This window comes from Fringilla coelebs (genome assembly GCF_963513975.1).
Source record: "Fringilla coelebs genome assembly, chromosome: 10".
Lineage (NCBI taxonomy): Eukaryota > Metazoa > Chordata > Aves > Passeriformes > Fringillidae > Fringilla > Fringilla coelebs.
Window position 1 is genome coordinate 20919982 of NC_140036.1, and position 22016 is coordinate 20941997.

A 22016-nucleotide genomic window follows, 5' to 3' on the forward strand; every position below is an offset into this window, starting at 1 on the left:
ATAAGGTGTCAAGCAGTGGGTATGGGGCGTCAGCAGTGGGTGCGGGGTCTCAGCAGTGGGCATAGGGTGTCAAGCAGTGGGTATGGGGTGTCAAGCAGTGGGTATGTGGTGCCAGGAGGCAGCACTGCAGATGTGGATGCCTTTGTTGGCCGAGAGCGCGATGGAGGAGCTCCGTCATCCCATGCTTCGTGTGTCCGCACAGCCGCTTTCCCCGCGGCCCCGCGCCAGACCCGGGCAGCCCCGGGCGGCTGCGATGCTCCGGGGCGGCAGAGGCCGAGCGCGCCCGGCCGCGGGGCGCGGCGGCTCCGCGGGGCGGGCGGGCGCGGGCGGGGCGGCGCCGGGCGGGCTCTGGGCTCGGCTCGGGCCGGGCACACGGCCGGCGGCCCGGGAGGAAGCGCCGGGACTTCCTCCGGGGGAGGCCGGGCCGGGGGCGGTGCGCGCCCCGCGGGGAGCGCGGCGAGGCGGCCGCACACGGCGCGGAGGAGGCGATGCGGGCCGCCTGGCTGCTGCTGCCGGCGCTGGCCGCCCTGTCCGCCTACTATGTGTACCTGCCGCTGCCCGGCTCCGTGTCCGACCCCTGGAAGCTGATGCTGCTGGATGCCACCTTCCGGGCGGTGCAGCAGACGGTAAGGCGGCCCGGCACCCCGCGCTGGGGAGGCGGGCGGACAGCCCCCGCACCGGTACCGGAGGCGGTCGGAAGCGCGGTAACGGTGCCGGCCCGGGGCATCCGAGCAGCGGGAGCGACCGCCCGCACAGCCCTCCCGGCCCGGCCCCCCGGGGCTGCCTTGTGGCTGGAGCCGAGCGGGGAGTGCCCGGGTCGGTGACATCGCGAGTGCGGCGGGCCGGAGCTGGCCCGGTCCCGCATGCAGGAGGAGAAGCGGGCTCATGTCCCTCTGTAACTGCGACAGCGCCAGCGCCGCGCGGGACAGCCCCGGGTGTCGCCCCTGTCCGTCCGTCCGTCCGGCGAGCGCCGCTCGGAACCGCCGGCTGCCAGCGCTGCCCGGGGCTCCGGCACAGCCTCGCCGCGTGCGGCTCGGTCTGGTGTGCGAATTGCCGGCTCTTGGTCAGGAAAAAAGAATTAGTGGGTTTTAATCTGATCCCTGTGCCTTAGGGAAAGAGGACGTACGAAGCTCTTTCAAATGTTAAACTGCCTTGATTTGGAGTCTTGTTACTAAAGAAAACTCTATGAATGCTTGCTTGTTGTCACAGAGCAGTTGTCACTTAATGATTTCTCCCTTATTTTCTGCCAGCGTTTTTGTGCTGACGTGAAACAGAAAAGAGATGGCAAATTTTATGATAATGACTTAATCTGTGAAGTTTGTTTTCTTCTGATACTATCCAGTCTTTCACAAGGACTGATCAGTCATAGACAGGACTGATATAAGGCAGGGTGTATGTGAAAATTTAAAGTCGTTTTGATTTAAATTTCAGTTTCCTGTATTGTTTTGAAAGGTGCAAAAGCTTGTCTTTGGAGCAGATGATGATCCCTTCAAAAAGGGATTAAATGAGTTAGTGGACAGAAGGCTCATAAATGGACTAGGTGGGAAAGTACCTGCTACATTCTTAATGCAGTAATGGTGAGTAGTGGGAAGCTCGAGGACAGTGACCCCTATAAAGTGTCCAAACTTGTACATTCTGCCTGAATAGCTTCTCTGGTTGTCACCTTTGGAGACAGAGGCTGGGACTAAATGGATCACTCATCTGATTCCCTGGGACATCTTATGGTCCAATTGTATAGCTGAATCAAAGCTTGCCTCTAGGTTGAAATGATAAAAACTGTTTGCTGTACAGATAAAATCCACTTGTATGTCCTCCTGTATGAGAGGAAAATTATGCAATACAACAGCTTAAATTCTGCAGTAAAATCTATGGCTTGACATTTGCTCCCTCCATGTTTTTAACTCAAGTGACTGAACTGCAGGTGCCCAGCTTGCCCAGATTCATTGGTGGGTAGGGACAGAAGGGCCATGGTGCCTGCACAGCATGGTGCCTGCAAAACACAGTGTCATGATTTGTCCAGGAACACCTGAATCAAGGCCAGAACCTCTGGCTCAAGGAGACCTAACTTTAGAAAGTGGTATGACTGTGGCTATATATATGAATATTGCTGCTGCCTCAGCTACACATTGTTTGTGTGGTGTGTTGGGTTGTAGATGAATTCTGGTGCCTCTAGCTTGCAGGCTAAGGAGTATCTCTTTTGAGATATTCTAGAGGTCATAATCCCAGGAGGAGCTGGCAGGACAAAGCCAGCTGGAGCAGGCTGGTGGCAGGACTGAGGTGCCCACATCTACCCCACTCTCTGGGGCAAGGAAGACTTTCTTAGGGAAAAGTGGTCATTTCTTAGTTCTTTACATCTCTGGCCTTAGAAATAAAAACTTCAATAGTGAGAAAGCTACTAACCAAGTAATAGTTCCTGTAACATCACTTGCAAAGCAAAGGGACAAGTGAGTTTTACCCAGAAGCATGAAGGAGGTCAGTTGTTAGAGGTGCCCCAGTCACACAGCAGGTGAGCCTTGGGGCATTGGTTTCTGGAGAGAAAGAGAAGGTGCATTTCTAACACTGAGGCAGCACAGTCGGGAATAAATGACTGTCATTAGGAAGGAACTCTTGTGAACCAAATTTTATATATAATATATATATATATATAAAATAAAGTGTATGTCCTTTTCTAGAGGTCAGCTTCCTCTTTCTTTCAGCTATTTCAAGGCCAAATGGTTTAACATTTCTCTCAGTAGGACTGCTGAACTTTAACCCACTTCTGAATGAATTTCAGCTTGCTGTTTATTACTTTGCTTTATAGGTCTGATAGCTGACAGAAATACCTTTCTAATTTTAAAATCTCTGAAATGTATTTTTTCCCCACAAACTTCAAGTGCTTCAAATAAATTAATTGTCTTTTGCTTATTTTGAAATGGATTTGTCAAGACTCTGATGATTAAGTGTGACCATTTCTTATTAGGGATAATGTGTTTATTTGCTCAGTGCATTAATAATCACTGTGAATAAAACACAATAGGGCTGTCACTAGCTTCCAGTGTGCTAATAATAAGGTTTTTACATTTGCATGTAGAGTTTTGTCCCAGGCAGCTATAAATTTCTTTACAAGCTTGGGAATGAGTCAGTGTCCTGGCTCAGTGTGAGACTCAAACACTCAAGAATAATCCGGTGCTTTAAAACGTGTGTAATGTTTATAGGGCAGTTCCTTTAAGCAGGTTTCAAAACGTACTACAGAAGGGAACTGATACTGCTGAAGTATCAGTTTAAGTTTTAAACTGGGGGGAACAGAGGTAGGAAGAGCTGGAGTGCTTATCAGAGGTCACAAAAATTCCAGTGAAGGAGCTGAAAACTGAGATGACTTTCCAGAGCCTTGTTCCTGTGCCCTCTCTAATGCCCTGTGCTACTCTGGAAAGAAAACAGAGAAGCTGAGACATTATTGATATTAATGAATTGATGTGAAAATGCTTACCTAAGAAAGGGCAATTTGCCCATCACTTGTCTCAAAATGGGGCCTGGTAACATTTTAAATAAAATTGATATAACACAATTTGAGATTAGAAATTAAAAACTTGTATACGTACATATATATACAGGTACATCCGAACTCAGCTTCACTGAAATTTGGGAAGCCACAGAAAGTTATTTACAGGATTGAGCCATAGATTTAACCATAGTCATTTTTTCAGTGGGTGTCTATTTACGAGTGTCTAGAGCAACAATTCATAATTCTGCTGTAATAGCAGTTTTGATAACAGGCATTTTCACTTTTTCCTCTAACCACCCTCCCTTAGAAGAGGAAAGAGAGCAGCACATGTTTACTCAAGTCCTTTGAAATAAGTTATTTCTAAACACCGCTGTCAAGACACTTGCTATTCTGGTGCATGGCAAGGAAAGAGGAATTTTTTTGGAATTGGGACAGCTGTTAGCAAAGGTTTGGAAGGATAAATGGGTTGGCATAGGGGCCATCAGATAGATGTATATGGAAGAAGGCAGGCAGCTGGACAGGGCAGAAAACTTCTCATCAGCCAAGTGTTTTCTTTGTGCTTCTTCTCCACTCACTTTTGGAATAAAATCAACCATGAGATATCAACATTCAGGAGTAAAGAAAACAGTTGTATTTCTGTCTAACATTTAATTTCTCTCTACCCACATATTTCAGAGTGTGTGACTTCTGGACAGATGTAAGTCATAGTTGTAGGCAGTGCAGTAAGTTGTTGATGGTTCTGGATGCAAGAACAGTCTTAGAACTGATTTACAGTAAAACGGGTTTTTAGTTATGGAAGGTAGGTCTCACAGCACTGGCATCTGAGCAGAAACTGAACCACACTGTAAGTCCTGCTTGCAGGAACAGGTAACTTGTGTTGCTTTAAAAGCAGATCATCGTGGTTGAATAGGTATATGAGCAAAATCTTACATTAAAACATAATTAGATTTTGTTTCTAATTAATAAACTGAAAAAACAGTCTTCCTGGTTTATTTTGAATTCTAAAGGAATTTCAGAAAACTAAGAGCACTTGTCTTTGAAAATTGTCTTATCAATTAGTATTAAAAATACATGTTCTTTACTGGGCAACAAGACACTTGCATTGAGAAATCTTTTTGTAAAATCACCCTTAAACAGGGTAAATTGCCCAAGATGCACACAAAGCAATCTGTTCCACACACAGCTAAATCTGGAAATGATCATGTTTATTTTTCACTAATCTGTTACGGACTACAGACATTGTCGTTGGCATTTTGGCCTGTAATGTTTGTAGAAGTATCCTTTTCAAAGCAATGCCTGAACTGACTATAGTGTCTGTGTCTTTTAAGGTAAGAAGTTGAGTTTTAGACAGTCCAGCCTTGCAGTTCCAGCATCATTACTCAGTTGAGTCATGAGTGAGATTTGGCTGGCTCCCAAGTAGTGCTGGATGTAAAAAGAGCCTTAGCTGTTTGCCCAGTTCCTGATGCCCCCAAAGCCTGAAAGGTCGGTGCAGGACCTTGGCTCTGCCCGCTGGGAGGGCACTGGAGGCAGCAGCTGTTGCCTCTGGAGGGTGGTGCCTTTGTGCCTTTGTGCGCTGCAAGCGCCACCTGACCTGTCGCAATCATTCCGTGCTAAAGGGCAGAGCCAGGGTTAGCCCAGCAAGTCATCTGAGGACAGAGAGTCCCAATGTGCTGAGTGGAGTTAGAGGTTACTGGACATTTGCAACAGAAACTTTTGGGTTACTTTTTTGCAATAGAGAACTTATGATGAGAATGGAATTCAAGTCCTTGAGGGAGTTTCTTCATTAAATTATCAGCTGAGGAGCCAGTAGGAGAATCCATATAATTTAGGGGCAGATATTGGTGGTTAAAGGTGAAGTAATGGTGCCTCACTGGTGCAGTACTTTGTTCATTCTGCCCTGATTCCTTTCTTCATTTACTGAAAAATTTCTCCTACATCAAAGAGAAAAATTTCTCCTACATCTCCCATATCAAAGAGTTTACCAGAAGGAAAGTGTCAGTTTTGAACAGTTCAGTCCCTTGGGAGTACCTGCATAGTCCTTACCTTAAAATCTCAGTCATGGGAACATCCTGGCAAAAGAAAAGATTTTGCTGTAGTGGAAAAACTTGCAGCTGTGATCCAGAGTGAGCAATGTGCTATGCCTGTAGCTGGCATGGCAGTTCTGGGCCAGTTGCCCACAGACTTTTTATTTTTATACTATCTCCTCTTTCTTTCCTGTAGTCTCTTAACTTCCCCCTTTTCCTGACGCTTTCTCTTCCCTTCCACTAGCCTTTAGTATTACAGCTCTGTCTGCTCTCCCTTTTCACCAGAGAACATTCTCCTCTCCTCTCCTCTCCTCTCCTCTCCTCTCCTCTCCTCTCCTCTCCTCTCCTCTCCTCTCCTCTCCTCTCCTCTCCTCTCCTCTCCTCTCCTCTCCTCTCCTCTCCTCTCCTCTCCTCTCCTCTCCTCTCCTCTCCTCTCCTCTCCTCTCCTCTCCTCTCCTCTCCTCTCCTCTCCTCTCCTCTCCTCTCCTCTCCTCTCCTCTCCTCTCCTCTCCACATCCACATCCACATCCACATCCACATCCACATCCACATCCACATCCACATCCACATCCACATCCACACATAATCCCCTAAAATATTGAAATGTAACATTTGATCACCTGCAGCAGCAGCCCTGCAGGTTGTAACTGGGAGGGTGTTAAAAACCACAGCTACCAGCAAAGATCAAACCCATTACTGCTCACATGAGACGAGCAGTTCCAGTTTATCCCAAGTTCAGGGTGATCCAGCTGCTGCCAAAAGGTCTGGTCCCATCCTTCCTGTTCCTCTTTCCTGCCTTGGGCTATCAGTAAGGTGGTGACATGACTAAAGTTTAGTGTTCCTCTGGCTCTGCTGGGTTTGTATTTAACTGGTGCAGCAAGATCATGCTCTGAGGCTTCCAGGGGCACCACAAGAAAGGTGCCAGGGAAGAACGGGCATCAGGATGGGCAGGGCTGTCCTTTGAGCTACTCCTAGGGGAGAGTTGGCCAACCACACCTTCTGCCAGGAGTATTAGTACAGACTGCTAAGGTATGATAGGTCTTTTTTTCATATTTAGAGAGAGGAAAATAAGAAATTTATTTGTGAGAACTTTGTACAAGACTGGCTCTTTGCCAGCAAAAGTGCAATCCTGATGCCTTGTAAATAACAAGCCAATAGGCTGATTAGGCAGATTGACTAACAAAGAATCTATCTGATAAATGCTTGGCAGAAAAACCGCCCATGCCTGATAAATAATTAGGACTGTTGCCTTTGGGTGCTGATGTGGAAAGCATCTCTTCCAGGTTTCTGGATTCTTGGAAAGCATGGTCTATTCTAGGAGAAATAAGCATGAAAGGACATGGTAGGCTGCAGATGGCCAGGGTGCTCTGTGATTTGAAGAACAGGGCAAAACACTTCTTGGTAAATACCCCTAACTAGCCTTGAAAACAAAACATTCCTGACTCCAGGGAACATGTGGTAATCTTGTCTACAGAGAATGAAAACTAAAGTGTGAGAAAACAAAAACGAGTTGTCTATTGCAGCACAGTCAAGCTAAATAAAATCTACAAAAACATTATTTTCTTGAGCAGTATTTCTCAGACTGCTTCACAGTGGTTACCTCCCCTGGGAACTTCCACAGGGCACAGAGAGGATCAGACATTTATGTGGTTACATCAGTGGCAGCCAAGCAAGTTGTGTGCCAGATTATTAATAGATGTATTGCTGTTCAGATTTCAAACTAGTCCTGGGGTTTCCTGTGGGATTTTTAAGTAATGGTGGGAGAAGAACATGGGCTGAAACTCAGAGGTGCAAATAGCCTTGTGAATTCAGCATTTCTTCCTGCCAGGTGGATATTTTGTGTTTCTTGTCCCAGAGAAAAGACTTGCAGTATGAAGAAGTGATGTCCCATCCAAAAAGCAGTACACATTTTAAAATTTGGATTCTTACCAAACCATCTCAGCAGGGTGATGTTACCACAAGTTAAAACAAGAAAATAAATTTTTTTTTTGTTAATTCTTGTTTTGGAAGTGAGTTCCCCTCCCAGGTCACGTAACAATAGCCCATTGTATTTGGTGCAAATTTTGGTGTTTTTGTTTTTTTTTAAACATCAAACTTGTCTTTTTTTTTCTACAGCAGTCTGCAGTGGGAGCTGTGCAGGGCCTTTTCTGTACCAAACCTGGATGAAAGCAAATACTTCAAATTTTTTAACATTCAAACTAATTAGGACAGAGAAAAAAAATTACCTGTAAGAGATTGTGGCTGTAAGATCTTTGGAAGAGAGGATGCTGAGTGCTTCAAAGCTGGCTTTTATTCTGGAGGGGGGTGTGTGCAGATTTTGTACAGATTAAACTGGCAACTATCTGTTCTTCAGCAGGTGAATGTGGTTAGACCAGTACCTGGGTGACCCTGCTCCTCTGTGTCAGCATCTTGAATTCTTTGTAGCAGGTTACCCTGCACTAGTGGGACTGGCAGAATTCACACTGCAAAGTGGGCGTGTGTAGAAAAGCCCTATACAACAGGACACCTCTTCTTCTTCCAAGTATTTGGTACCTGGACATACAATAAAAGGTCCCAGCTGACAGTTTTCCTAGTGGTAGTGTTCCTACAGGTTAAATATATGTGTTAATTTTGCCTCCCAACTGCATTGCCTTGCCTGAGATAGTTGTGCAAAAGGCCTTGCTGGTTGTCCAGTTTCTGAGCTCAAAGGGGAAAGATCTCCACTACTTTTCCTTTTAAAGGTCAGTCTGGACACTGAAGTCCCTGTGGTCCTTTGGCTGCCCTTTTGCCACCCCTGGTGCACCATCCAGGGCATGGGAACAAGTATGCACTACAAATAGTGAGCAGATCATGTGTGGGGAGCAGGTCATGACCATTTCAAAGGGAGGAATGCCTTGAATCCCAGTAGTGTTTGCTAAGAGAAACAGATTTCTAATTGAGTCAGAGCAGAATTTTAAAAATAAACATTAAAATAAAAGTCCTGGACAGCTGAAGGGGATAAATTCTGTCTCCTTCTACCATAAGGAGACAGAAAGATCAGGTTATTCTTCAGTTTCATAGTGTTTTAATCACGTAAAAAAGTAACACACTTGAGTCTCTGGGGTTGGAAAAAGTGTCATTAACCTACTGTTGTTCTTGACTAGTGTTTCAGATCCTTCCCAATTCTGCAGGTAAACACAGGACAAGCCAAAAAACACCATTATATTCCTTTTAGAATATTCCTGTTTCCAAATTTTTTGCAGGCCTTGGGAACTATTCTTAATTCAGAAGTAGATTTTTGCTTTGCAGTGGAACTAGAGAAATGATCTGCATTTTTGATACTTTTCCACCAAAAAACATCGCCTGTGTAGTATTGCCCTCTGCTGGCACCAGTCTGAGGAGCTTCGTAGGTCCCCTAGTGGAATGTGGGGGTTGTTCCCTTCCAAGGTGTCTTTCAGAGGATCTGAGTGTTCGTTCATGGCTGTGATCCACAAAGTGCTCATAGTTTAATTTTATTTTTCCACAGAAAATCTTCTATGGGCAGCTTTTTGTTTTAATACAGCTTTAAAAACATTAGAGGTTCTTGATAAAATTTAATTTTCTGGTGAATATTGTAAGAATCATGTAGGACCTGCCCTTTGAATGCAGTTCTATTACACATCAATGTTGTAGAGTATGATATGCTCTGAAGTAACAGAAATTTCTTTTCTTCTTTAGTGTCACCTGATTCACTATCTGAGACTCAGCCATCACTTGATAGTTCTGAATTATTTGATTTGCACCTTTGACAAGCTGAAGTCTGTCTCCTCTGAAGACATTAAAATCACGGATACTGTTTTTGATGGCGTGGAAGTGAGAGTGTTTGAACCTCCTGCCAAGGGAGATGAAAGCCTCAAGCGCAGCGTTGTTTACATCCACGGAGGGGGCTGGGCCTTGGCAAGTGCAAGTAGGTGTCTGACAATAATTAAATAGGATTTCAGTCTGCTTTTCTCCTAGCAGGAAAAGCCACAAGCTCTTTTTCCTGCCAGGAATGGCGGTTTTGCTAAGATGTACCTGAATTCAATAGTGACTGTCTCCACTCTGGTGGATCAAGTCCACCAGAGAGAGGGAGAAAAATATCATGAACACGCAGCAGAAGTGCATATCTTATCTGCAGGTGAGCTGTAAAAGGAACAAAAGGTTTATTTTATTACATCCTAAGAGGCAAAAATAGATTATTGATTAAATTTCTGTGATGCCAGGGTGGTCTGCTCAGGCCAGTCCTCTATTTTCTGAGGTAATGTGCAAAAATCAGCTCTTGGTGATCAGGTTCCAGTGGCTACATATAAGGAAATTACATGGCTTTGCCCCATTTTCAGGGAATAATTAGCAGAAGACTGAGCTGATCTGCACTGCATGCAACAGCCTTGCTGATGTTTGCTTCTTAAATAACATCTACCTGGGAATACACACTGCTGAGCACAGGCAGGAGTAGTGTGAGGGAAAACAGGTAGAGGTTTCTTCCTCTTTGGGGTGTTCCTTAGGGACTACAACCATCACTAGCATAATTACCTTGAGATGTAATGCTGTTTGTTCCATTAACTTGGGAACCACAAATATGATCAAGGGAAGTGAGGTACAGCTATAGGCAGTGATAAGGTAACCACTGATTGCTTCCACATTGTACAGGAGGAAAACAGCCTTGGGAGACAAAGGGCTCGTGGCTCCTATGGCTGCTCTGAGATCCAGATCTGAGAAGAGTCTTCTCCCTTTTCCTTCCCCATTGTTCCCATGACATCCTGTAGTCCAGGATGTAGTCCATCCTAAAGCCCTGATTCTGCAGCTTCCTCTACAGACAAAGAACATCAGTGGATTTTTACAAAATGATACAAAACACAGACTGTACTGATTGCATTTGGACTCTGGATGTACAAGTCATTTAGACCATGATTTGAGTGATATTTAGGTTCCTAAAATCTTTAAAATGTGGCCTTCACATGCCTTTGGAAATTCCAGTCTTTTTGTCCTGTAGCACTTAAACATTTTACTCCTCTTCCTTCAGAGGAATTGTGCTTTGAGATGGATTTTCTTAGACCTGCCTGAAGGATATTTGTTAACCTCTTGCTTGCATCATTTGTTCTGTAATAGTTTGCATATGACTCTTGTTGTGCAAAAGTTTATATTAAATTGCTTCACTTTGTCAGGATGATTATAGCTTGGCTTTGTCAGATGTATCCCTGAGTCCAAGGTGCAGAAGTTAATGACACAATTGCTACACCTAAATATTAATTTCTAAGACTGGATACTTTGGAAAATGTTTCATGTCCTGGTATATTTTATAGTACTGGGAACCACCAATTAAGTAACTGGAAAGGAACAAAATTAAAGATAATCAGTTCTCTGATAAATAGAATAGTTGTGATTAATCCTCACTTAAATGAGTAGCTCAGCTGACGTTAATAGGGCAACTCATTTGAATTAAAGCAATGCATGCTATAATAAATGAACTACAGGCAGTGACTCATACAGCAGTAACCCTCTCTGGATGTAAATGCCCCCAAACCACTGTGTGCCTTAGATTTTGGTCAACTAAGAACATTGTGATAGGTGTGTGAAATGACATGTCTGAAGTCACCAACAAACAGATGAGGAAAGGCATTAGATTGCAGGATTCTGAAATTCTGATGAATTATGTTACTTCTGCTGTAGTATGGATTTGGCACTTGAGCAGTTGTGGGCTGGTCTCATTTATCATTTACTTTGATAGTAAAATCTGATGGATTCTATCTGTGTGATAGCTGTATGTTTTCTGAGAAAGCTTAATGACAGCTTTGTGACTATTGACTCACATGTCCCTAACACCATGTCCTTCCCTTCCAGGAACAAGCCTTTACAACAACCTCTGCAGAATCATGGCTGAATCTCTGAACGCTGTTGTTGTCTCTGTTGAGTGAGTAATCTAAAACTGATCAAGTGGTTTTAAGGTATTAGAAATCTGGAACATAGTTCTTTTAGCTTCTCATTCCGTAGTGGCTTCTCTATAAGGCTGTAACTTGGACAGTAATTTTCTATACTAGCCTGATACCTTTATCCTTTTAAAATTAAAACAATTTGGAGTGGTATCAGAAATTCATCTGGTTTTCTAATTATTTTAGAATACACTGTGAGGTCTGGCAGTTTCCTGCTGCTCTTAACAGTCTCCCACTGTTCCAGTCCTATCTTTTAAGCCTCGTGCTTCCCTCAAGAGCAGAAGACTGCCAGACAACAGAGAAGCAGGGCTGCTTTTTTAACATGTTGAACAATTCCAAGGCAAACAAACCTCTTGATTAGCTAAATACATTACCTAGATGACTCCAGCTTGATTGGTACTGTTCCCATCTTTATTGTCAACTTCAATATTTTCTTTTCTAAACCCAACCACTTGATAAAATTACTCAAGTTTCCCACCTGCAGTTCATTACATACTAAGCTTTGGGATCTAATTGCAACTTAATTATATGGAGTTGATGTTACTCATTTAATGCTTATTATTGTGTACTTTAAAGGATTGGGGGGGTGGGTTCATTTTTTCTTGCTGTTTTGGTTTTTTATTTTTAGAAACAAGGAAAACTACAAAAGCAGCTGTTGGTTATTCCAGACAAGCAGCAATCACAATATTGAAAACTTCCTTATTATTCCTTTTCTGATTTATGCTGGTGTCATTCTGCCTATTGCTCTGAGTTACTATTACCTCTTTTCCTTAATCATTACATCCTTCAGTCAAGGGGTGTGTATTCAATTAGCCAAGTCTAATTGGATTGCTCGTTGGTCTAATTGCATATCTCACTTTCACAATCTATGCACAGTTTACTGTTTTGCAAGGAGCTCCCAAGGGACACCCTCAGATTCCTGTATATACAAGATACAGATTGCTTTCTGACAGCAGGTCACAACTGGAGTTTGAAAATTGTAATCTTAAGTTCAAAATTTATTCTGCATATGAAACTTCTTCAGCTTACAATCTAAAGATGTTTTGAGTCAGAGAACTGAATTTTGGTTGGCTAGGCTCTATTGAGAAGGTGTAAAATCTGTAGTTTGAAAAGCTGAAAACTGTTTTGTACCATAAGGCCCAGTACAACTCTTGGTTGCCAGATTATTCAGTAAATACAAACAGGTTTCTCCTGCACTGTTATTTAGAAGCTGAGGAAGCATCATGTTTGGGATTCAGCTGCTGGCTCTTCCTTGCAGACTGTTTGCTCTCTGTGCCTCCATCCCCCACCTGCCCAGTGGGTGTATTTCTGCTCCTCTCCTTGATACAGGAATTATTGCATCTGTTGCATTGGAGAAAATTGGCATTGCTTATTTTCTTGGCTATTGTTCATTTCATGGCACAGAGGGATAGCAGGGTTTATTCTCTCCTGACATCAGTAAAACTTTGGGAAGCAGAAGTGCTTAGGTGTTTGGCTCAGCCAAATAGGAGCACATTGGGTGTGTATGATTTACTCACCCTCATCTTGGTTAAGGTGGGAATTTGGATCAAAACCAGGCAGGGTGTAACGACTCCCTTGCCAAGGGTGTCTAAACTATTGATTTTTATAATGCATGATGAAATCCTCCATTGTAAATTCTTGGAAAGTGCTGCACAATTTTATACTATCTTGGTATTATTTATGTCTTGTAGGTTCATTTTAATTTTTCCAAATTAGAACATTAATTATAAGATTAAGTCTTACATACGTATTACACACCTCCTACCTCTTCTGTACGATTTATCCTTATGAAATAACCTATTTCCAGTAAAAGTTATCTGATATAACCTGTGTAAATCCTAAAGGAGAGGTACAATAAGGCAGAGGTAAGAATTGTTTCTCATCCCTTTCCTGTTGCAGATACAGGCTGGTGCCCAAGGTGTGCTTCCCCGAGCAGTACCACGATGCTCTTCGTGCAACAAAGCATTTCCTGCAGCCTGATGTCTTGGCTGAGTATTCAGTGGACCCCAGTCGAATTGCAATCTCTGGGGACAGTGCAGGAGGGAATTTGGCAGCTGCTGTGTGCCAGCAGGTAACATCCGCTGAGTGTTCTGTATTGCACTACTGCAGTCCAGCCCAGAGGGGCTGGCAGGGTCTTTGTGCTGCACCGTCATAAGGTGATGTGCCACACCTAAAACCAGAATGGTAGAAAACCAGAATCTATTAATTTTCCTTCTGTGAAGTGACTTAGTCACTATATGAATCACATAGGTTGTGATGTGTTGTAACAGTGTTGTTATGGACCAGAGTTTAAGAGCAAGTAGCTAAACAACTTTTTTTAACCTATTTTGCTGGTGAACTCCTTGTTTTTCCAAGTAGGCATAATTTCTTAATATGGTTGCCTATTTTTAGATAATTGTCTCTAGAAATATGCTTTTATTTCTTTCAAATACAAATTAAGGACAAAATATAAAGTAAATGTAGCTTAATTCTTCTGTTAAATTGTCTTCCTGTAGCATTTTGCAATTTTAAGGAAATTTCTATTGTGTATCTGCAGTTTAAATGTAATCTGAATTTGATCTAGTAAAGAGTTTAAAGGAGACCCAAGGCAAGTAATATTTTTCACGGTTGAATGAAATATTATTATTACTAACTTATTTCCATAACCATTAGTGATAAGAAAGCAGATACCATGTCCAGACAACTAATTATCATGACAACCTTGCAATATTGAATTAGGGTGGAAAAATTAATAAGAGACAATTACAATAAAAACTTCAATATCGAGGACTGATAAACATGATTGTGCCACGTTTTGTAAAGAGCATTCCTAATTCGATTTCCTGATGCATAATTCTTTTTAAACCAGATGAGACACAATAGGGCTCTGGGTATCTTGTGTAGGAGATGAAACAGAGAGTTTGCTGACTATTCCAATAAGGCAATCAAGGGGCACCAAATTGGTAATTGGTAGACTTAAATCAAATGCAGGTCAAGTCAGACACAGGGAGGTGCTTCTGCACCAGGTGAGTCTTTGCTAGAAGAAATTGTGGATGCCAGCAATCTGCATTGGCTGGAAAAAACCAATTAGATCAATTCATGGAAGAAGAATCCATTAAAAGCTCTTAAAAGCAAGAGTAGCTCCTTTGATTCAGGAAATCCTGCTGTTGCCACTTGTTCAGCTGGGCACTCTGTTAGAGAAATGCCACTTTACACTTTTTTGTTCTTCTTACTACCTTCAATGAACTGATGTCACTGGTTTCTGTGGGGAACAGGATGCTGGATCTGCCTGAATGGCCACCTTACAAGAGGAGAAAAAGATCAGGAATATACTTCAGACAAAACGACCACATGACCTATATAAGAGCAGAATTCACTCTAAAACTGTCAAATGAATGCTTGCTTTCCTAAAGTCCCACATTGATACATGTTTGTCCTTAATTCTGTCCTGTGTTTTTCACACAGCTTAGCAAAGATGAGGATTTGCCTGTCAGACCGAAACTGCAAGCCTTGATTTATCCAGTCCTCCAGGCGTTTGACTTCAACACACCCTCGTACCAGCAGAACATGAACATGCCCGTGCTCCCTCGCTACGTCATGGTCAACTACTGGATCGATTACATCAACGGCAACTACGACCTGGCTCACGAGCTGCTCATCAACAACCACACCGCGCTCAACGTGGGCCGGGCCCTCTCCTTCCGCGCGCGCCTCAACTGGACCTCCCTGCTGCCTCCCTCCTTCAAGAAGAACTACAAGCCCGTGGTGCAGAGCACGGGCACGGAGGCCATCGTGGAGCGGCTGCCGGCGCTGCTGGACGTGCGGGCGGTGCCGCTGCTGGCGGACGACGCCACGCTGGCGCGGCAGCCGCGCACCTACATGCTGACCTGCGAGAACGACGTGCTGCGCGACGACGGCGCCATGTACGCCGCGCGCCTGGAGCGCGCCGGCGTGCCCGTCACCCTCGACCACTTCCACGACTGCTTCCACGGCTGCATGATCTTCACCGTGTGGCCCACGGATTTCTCGGCCGGCGTGCAGACCAGGAACAGCTACATCAAGTGGCTGGATGAGAACCTGTGAAGGGTGGGCGCGTGGCTGCAGTGTCTGTTCTGGAGGAAGAGCAAACAATCAAGAAGTGCACTTTTTCTGAATTCTGACTTCAGTGTTCGGCTGAAAACCACTAACTGCAGCATTTTCTAGCTCCATTGGCCTTGCCCAGTAAAGAATTTTAAGAAGTATTTTTTTTTCCAAACCAGTCTTTTTTCCACTTTGTCCCAGATGACTACTGCCAAACATAAACACGTGTTGAGCAGGGAGATCAGGATTCCTGCAGGATTCTTGCCTGGCTGCAACTTTCAAGCTTTGACTCTTAATTAGGTACAAAGGCCCTGGCTTTGAAGTGATGTGAGATAAATCCTAAGATCTACATCTACTTCTGAATATGTAAAAAACCTGATCTAGTTTGCAGCAGTGTTAGGCATCTGATGTCACAGTGAGAGCCTTGGGCAGCAGGGCCATGAATTTGAATGACAAGCACGGATTTAGGTGTTGGCTTTTTGCCATAGACAAACAGCTCATTTAAATTTTTTAAAATATTTTTTGAAAAAGCTCTTCTAGGCAGTTAAAAAACTATGCTAGATGAGTCTCTTAGCCAAACATGTAATTCAGCTTTGTAATTTGGTCTTTACCACCTTTTAATAAATATATTTTTAAAAGGTACAGGACTAAATATATTTTCAATAAAAAGTATGATAGCCTACACACAAATATGTAAGATTAAATATTATGTGTAGCAGCAGAATCCAGGTTTCCTGTGTGAGTGACCTTCAAAGCTGACTACTTATTTGGCTAAAGAATGTGACTTCACCTGTGTTTAAAGCCTCAATTGTATGACCTTACAGAAAATACTGACCTTACTACAAATAGTCTGCTGTGTGGTTTGCACTAATGTTTGTAATTAATAGTAGAAGTTTTTGTTCATTGACTTTTCTTTTGTGTTTGTAGTTTTTATTGTATTTCCTGCTTCGTGAAAGGAGGAAAGCAAGCGAATACAAGTGGGCTCCAGTCTATACAGAAGATTTAATTCTGAGCTTTGCAGCTGAGCTTTGTCTGTCTTGTAGACTGCTCTAGGTAAGATGATCTCGCTACTGGGCAGCAAATCTGTGCAGTTTGAGCCAGTCTGTAAAGCTCAGACAGGACAGGGGAGACAAACCACTTTGTGACTGTCTGTTGTCCAGGCTGCTCACTGCTTGCGGAAATGAAGGTGGTGTCAAAAGGCCATAGCCACAGAGGAGAGAGTGGGAGATTAAATTCATCCTCAGCTTTACCACAGACTTCCTGTGGGTCCCCAGGAGAACAAGGTCATCTCCTTACACCCCACTTCTGCAAGGGAGGCAGTAATTTCCTACCTCACAACAGAGCTGTGAAGCTGAATTCTCAGGCGTGGGTGAAGCACACAGATGGGCATGTGACTGCAGGCACTCAGCAGCTCCCATGGCTTTTGACTTCCCATCCTTCTCCAAGAGCTGGCTCAGAGCAGCCTGTCCCCACATCAGAGATGCCGCTGGGCTTGGGTCCTGCTGAGCAGTTTGCTCCCCTCTGTCCTGGTTCAGGAACCCTAAGGTGAGGCTTCTTAGCCCTTGGAGATCATGACAAAGGCTATTTCATTAAAGCATTCCTTATAGCAGGATTCTGAAAAGTTCTTCAAAAAAACCCCATCAGGTTCTGTTAGATCAAACTGCCTTCTGACATTTAAAATACATACAGAGCAGTCCCCTTTCACTGAGATTTAAATTAAATAGGAGAATGGCTTTGCTGAATCGCCGCTTCCTGGAAACACCAGGTTGTTAACATGGTTGTGTGTATTAAGAAAAACCATTAACGAGACAAGGCCTGGATGTCAGCTCAGTCATGCAGGCCAAAACTCATTCCCAGCATAGTTCACACAGAGATCACAGGGCAAAGCTTTTCCAGCAGTGGCCCAGATTGTTCTTCCATTTAGCATTTACAAAGACTTGGTGGAATTAGAGCAATCAAGTGACAATCTGCATCAGAATAAGTTTTGATCAAGAAACCAAATTAACACTGCAGAGGAATTCAGACTTTTTATCTGGATATAAACTCTTTCCTCCTTTTCTCCATAAACACAACTTCATAGATTGTATGCTTTGAACAGACAGCAACCAAAGTTATATCTATTCAAAAGACAAGTTCCTAATCTGCCTCAGAGTCCTTTCCCTTTGTATGGAGACAGCTATATTTACCTGACCTTAAACTATGACTAAAATAGTTTAAAAAAAAAAAAAATCACTATACTGAGTTATAACAACAGGCTTCTTCATGTCAGAAAAGATACAATTCATATCTGCTCACTGTCATTAGTATAATATGTAGATATACTATGATTATATATCATAGTATAACTGTGGTACTGGAAGAAAGTGGTTAATATTCCTAAAAATCTTATAACAATTCACTTTCCTGAGAGCTTTCTGCAAAGCTTTAGCTCAGCATTTGTTTATAGCTAAGTTATACAGATCTGTTACGAATCTAAAATATAATTGCTGCTGGTTTGTTTTTTTTTTTAACTGAATTGAAAGGGAGAGCTGGAATATATATACACATATATATATATATATATTCCTGGAGTGGGTTGTAAATTTCCTTCATGCACTGAAGCACATTGAAGTCTTGGCACAAGAAATAAGTAAGTTTATAACTGGAGTGATCGTGTTTACGAAGCCGTCAGCAGCCCGGTGCGATGGCCGAGATCTCAGCACCACATGGATGTGATGCACACTGTAAACTACTTCTGTCAAAGCATCTGGACTACTTTGATCTTGCAGCCATGTGGTTTAATACCTGCGAGCTGCAGAGATACCTGAGGGGTCCTACAACATGCAAAAAAAGAGGTCTGAGTTCCAGCTCTAAAGAGACAGAGAGCTGTCTTTTTGAATTCAGTGTAACCCTTGAGCTGAGTTAGTCCCAGCCCAGCTTTCCTCCTCCTGTGCTTTTTTCTCCTTTGCACACAGTCCCCATGTCCCAAATTGGAAGTTTAGGGTTGTTTCCAGCTGTGTTGCTGGAGCTCCTAAGAACTGACTCAGGGTTATAGAAAGCAGATGCCTGGTAGCAAGGGATTAAGATTAATCCGTGTTACAACACCTGGATTTGTTCCTCTGTTTTCATCCCCAGGTGTTTCCTTGGGTTCATCTTGCACCTTCATCCCTTGGTTATTTCACAAAGCAGTTTAAGGCATGATGTAGGATCAGAGCAAGTGTTTGTAGCAATATTTCACCTGTGCATGGTAGAGTCTTTTCAGAGAAGATGTTCAATTAATTTGTTTTCTTATCATGATCTTGGCTTTTGTAGGTAGCTTTTCTTCCACTTCTACAATTATACTCTATCCCTCTATTGCAAAAATATCTTGTTCCTGATGGCTATCGAAGCATTCAGATGACAGCTTAAAAAAAAAAAAAAGGCAAAATCATCTTGCATAACAGAATCTATACTCATTCTTATTCTGCTTTCATAGACCTGAGAACTATATTAGTGAGTCCCCAGTATTTTGGCTAATATTTGCAGGAATAGATGGAGATTCTTCTCTTTGGCTGAGGACCTCTTAAAGGATGGGTGTTCAACATTTCTGGAAGCCCAGACCTCTTTCAAGAGGTTTCATGATGCATAAAAATCACAAATAAGTTGAATTTCATAACCTTCATCTAAGTAATTTCAGAACTGCATTCCCAGTCAAAGCAGAAGGGCCATTGTGAGTTTTAACACTTACAAACTAAATAGAAATACTTAATCTTTAAAACATTATTTTGTAGTATTTGGCCTCTATATTTTTTAATCTCTTACCAAACTTTACTAGAAACTTTTAAAAAGAAAAATATTTGAAGGAAGTAAACTTGAGTTAAACCTTTTAAGCTGCTATGATCTGTAACAATGATATTGTTAAAAAAATTCCAATACCAGTTGGTTTAATGTTCTCATATTTATGATGTTCAAAAGCCCAACATACAACATACTTGATGTGAATGCATTCAATACCTTATGCATGAGTGGGTTTTGCTTTTTGTCCCAGAGCAGGGAAAGATTTGTAAGATCTCATTACCAAGTGTAATTTGAGATATGCTATCAAAATGAAGAACAAATAAATAAAGTGAAATATACCTGTGATTTATTTTATTTTTCCCAGGACCATTGGTTTTGTATTTCTGAGCATTTCCAGTCTGATTTTTGATTGTTTTCAAGGCAGGAGACTTCTGTGTGTCTGTGGGCTGTGAGGGTCACCTCCTTGTACTTCATTTCTGCCAAATGATTAATGGTGACCATATCTGCTGGTGCTGAAGAGTGTGAAGAGTGGACAAACCTGCAGTGCTGCTGGTGTTCTTCTTCAAGATAAACAGCAGAACTCACATTCTCCATTCTGATGTATAAACACATTTTTATGTGCCTGTAGGGTATGTGTATGTTTGAAATTTGGTTTAGCCAGCAAAAGTCCAGGTTCCTTTTTTATTCCTGTTTGCTTTCCTTTCACATTCTTTTTTTTCTGACCTTCAATCCATTTTCTGCCCCTGCTCTCTCATTTATTGATCATTGCAGCATTGCTTTTGAAATATCCTAATGTGGGGAGTTTTCCATTTTGTCCAGCAGGCTCCTGTGCCTTTCACAGAATACAAAGCCTTTTTCCTGATGAAAAAAAAAGTGGTGGGGGAAAAAATGCTTCAAAGGACTTACAATCCTATTTTTAAAGCCAGCAAGAGTCATACTCCTGCTTGCATAAAATTGAATGCATGAAATTGAATGCATTAGAAACACTCTGGGCCACATAAAACATTTTTTTTCTGAAGCAGAATCTCAAACCCCAACACCTCCCATCATAAGACGGTCTAGGGGTATAGGAGAAGCAAAATTTGTTAAAGAAGATAATAAATTCTATATTAAGAGACCTAAGTCAGCAATAATAATTGGTGCTATAGAAAAGTCCCTCTCCCACAAACACTGTGCCAGTGTCAGGACAGGTGCAGTACACTCAGTGCCATTGGGGGATTTGGGGTGTGGGAAGGAATAAAGGGAATTCTTCCTGTTAACCTGGTAATGTCACCACAATCTGATTCCACTTTGAGGTTTTTAGTTAAAAGACAATCGTTTGCAGTACAGCCAGCAGAGGGAGCGTTTAAAGCAAAGTCTGGTGCGGCAACAGTATCTGAAACACTGCCAAATGGGAAGTGTTATTGTGGGAACTGCACCAGAACGTTTGGGGCAGCCCAGCCGTGACTTGTGAATTCATGCACGGGCAAGGCAGGAGAGCCAAGGGGGAATTACTCAGACTTCTTGCCAAAAAAAACACCCAAAACAAAACACAAAATAAAAACAAACAAAAAAAACCCCAAAAAACTAAAACCCAAACAAGCACCTCATAACCATTCCATCCCAGGGACACCCCATCCCTGGAAGTGTCCCAGGCCAGGTTGGACATGGCTTTGAGAAACCTGATCCAGTGGAGGGTATCCCTGCCCAGGGCAGGGGGTGGAACGAGATGAGCTTTGACCCAAACACTCTGTGGTTCCTCAGCATGACTCACTCAGCCCTTGGCAGGCTCTGAGGGTGTTTTTCAGGTGATTTGCCCGTTATTTCAGGCCCTGGGGTGTGTGCAGTGACCCGGGTTCGCCGCAGCTGCCCGAGCATGTCTGCAGGGCCAGAAGGACAGGGAGTGCACCCAGGGGGAATCTCTGCTCTGTGCCCAGGGCCATGCCCACGGAGAGCTGCGTTTTCAGGGCTGTCTCCATTGCCTGCTCAGCCATCTGTCTGTGCCAGTGAGGGCTGCATGGAGGCATAAGCAGCATCTCCAAAAACCTACAGAGAGCTGGGAGTCCCCCTGGAAATGGTGCAGGGTGATACCTGAAGAAGTGGGGCTACTTCTGCCCTTGTGCTGTGGCATCTCTGCTCTTTTAACGGTGCAAAAGGCAACTCACTGTAAGAAAAAAGGCAATTTTTACAGTCCTGGTACACCCTGCTGCTGATGCTGGGAGGAGATGCCCATTCCAAGAGCCCCACTGGCAGCACTTTGCTCTGGGGCCTGTGGGAGCCAGGGTTCCATGGCACAGCCAGCAGCTGGGTGTGGGTTATTGGGGTTATTTGGGGTTCTCGGGCTATCAGGTGAGTTACCTTTGGTGTTTGTCACAGCCAGCAGCTGGGTGTGGGTTATTGGGGTTATTTGGGGTTCCTGGGCTATCAGGTGAGTTACCTTTGGTGTTTGTCACACCCGGCCCCTCAGCAGCCATGGCGCCCTGTGCCACAAGCGCGCTGTGGCTGAGGGAGCACTGCCCGGCCAGAACAGCTCGGCAAAGCAGCTGAGCACATTTACTGTGGCTCTGTCTATTTGTAAGGGGATTTTCCTCCCCAAAAAATCCTCTGCTGAGGAGCATGCAAAGGCAGGAGTCGGATGTGCCTCCTCATCTCCCTGTGCAGCTGGAGAGGCTCAGCCTGAGGGGTCAGGGCCTGCACCCAGCGCTGCGGCTCCAAAAACCCCCGAAGGAAAAAAAAAAACATGCCAAAAAACCCTCCAAAACTCCAAATTTCCTTTTGCATTCCTATTTTTCATCACCAGTTCCCCTGCTC

The 22016-nt window shown here is 43.4% G+C and overlaps 1 protein-coding gene across 1 annotated transcript; it reads left to right on the forward strand.

Moving 5' to 3' along the window:
- The first annotated feature begins 359 nt into the window (after positions 1 to 359).
- On the forward strand, positions 360 to 18746 carry NCEH1 (neutral cholesterol ester hydrolase 1). Its single transcript, XM_084212131.1, has 5 exons — positions 360 to 626; positions 9181 to 9409; positions 11323 to 11392; positions 13311 to 13482; positions 14856 to 18746. The coding sequence occupies exons 1-5, from the start codon at positions 489 to 491 to the stop codon at positions 15471 to 15473; spliced, it is 1227 nt and encodes a 408-aa protein (XP_084068257.1). The 5' UTR covers positions 360 to 488; the 3' UTR covers positions 15474 to 18746.
- The last annotated feature ends 3270 nt before the right edge of the window (positions 18747 to 22016 follow it).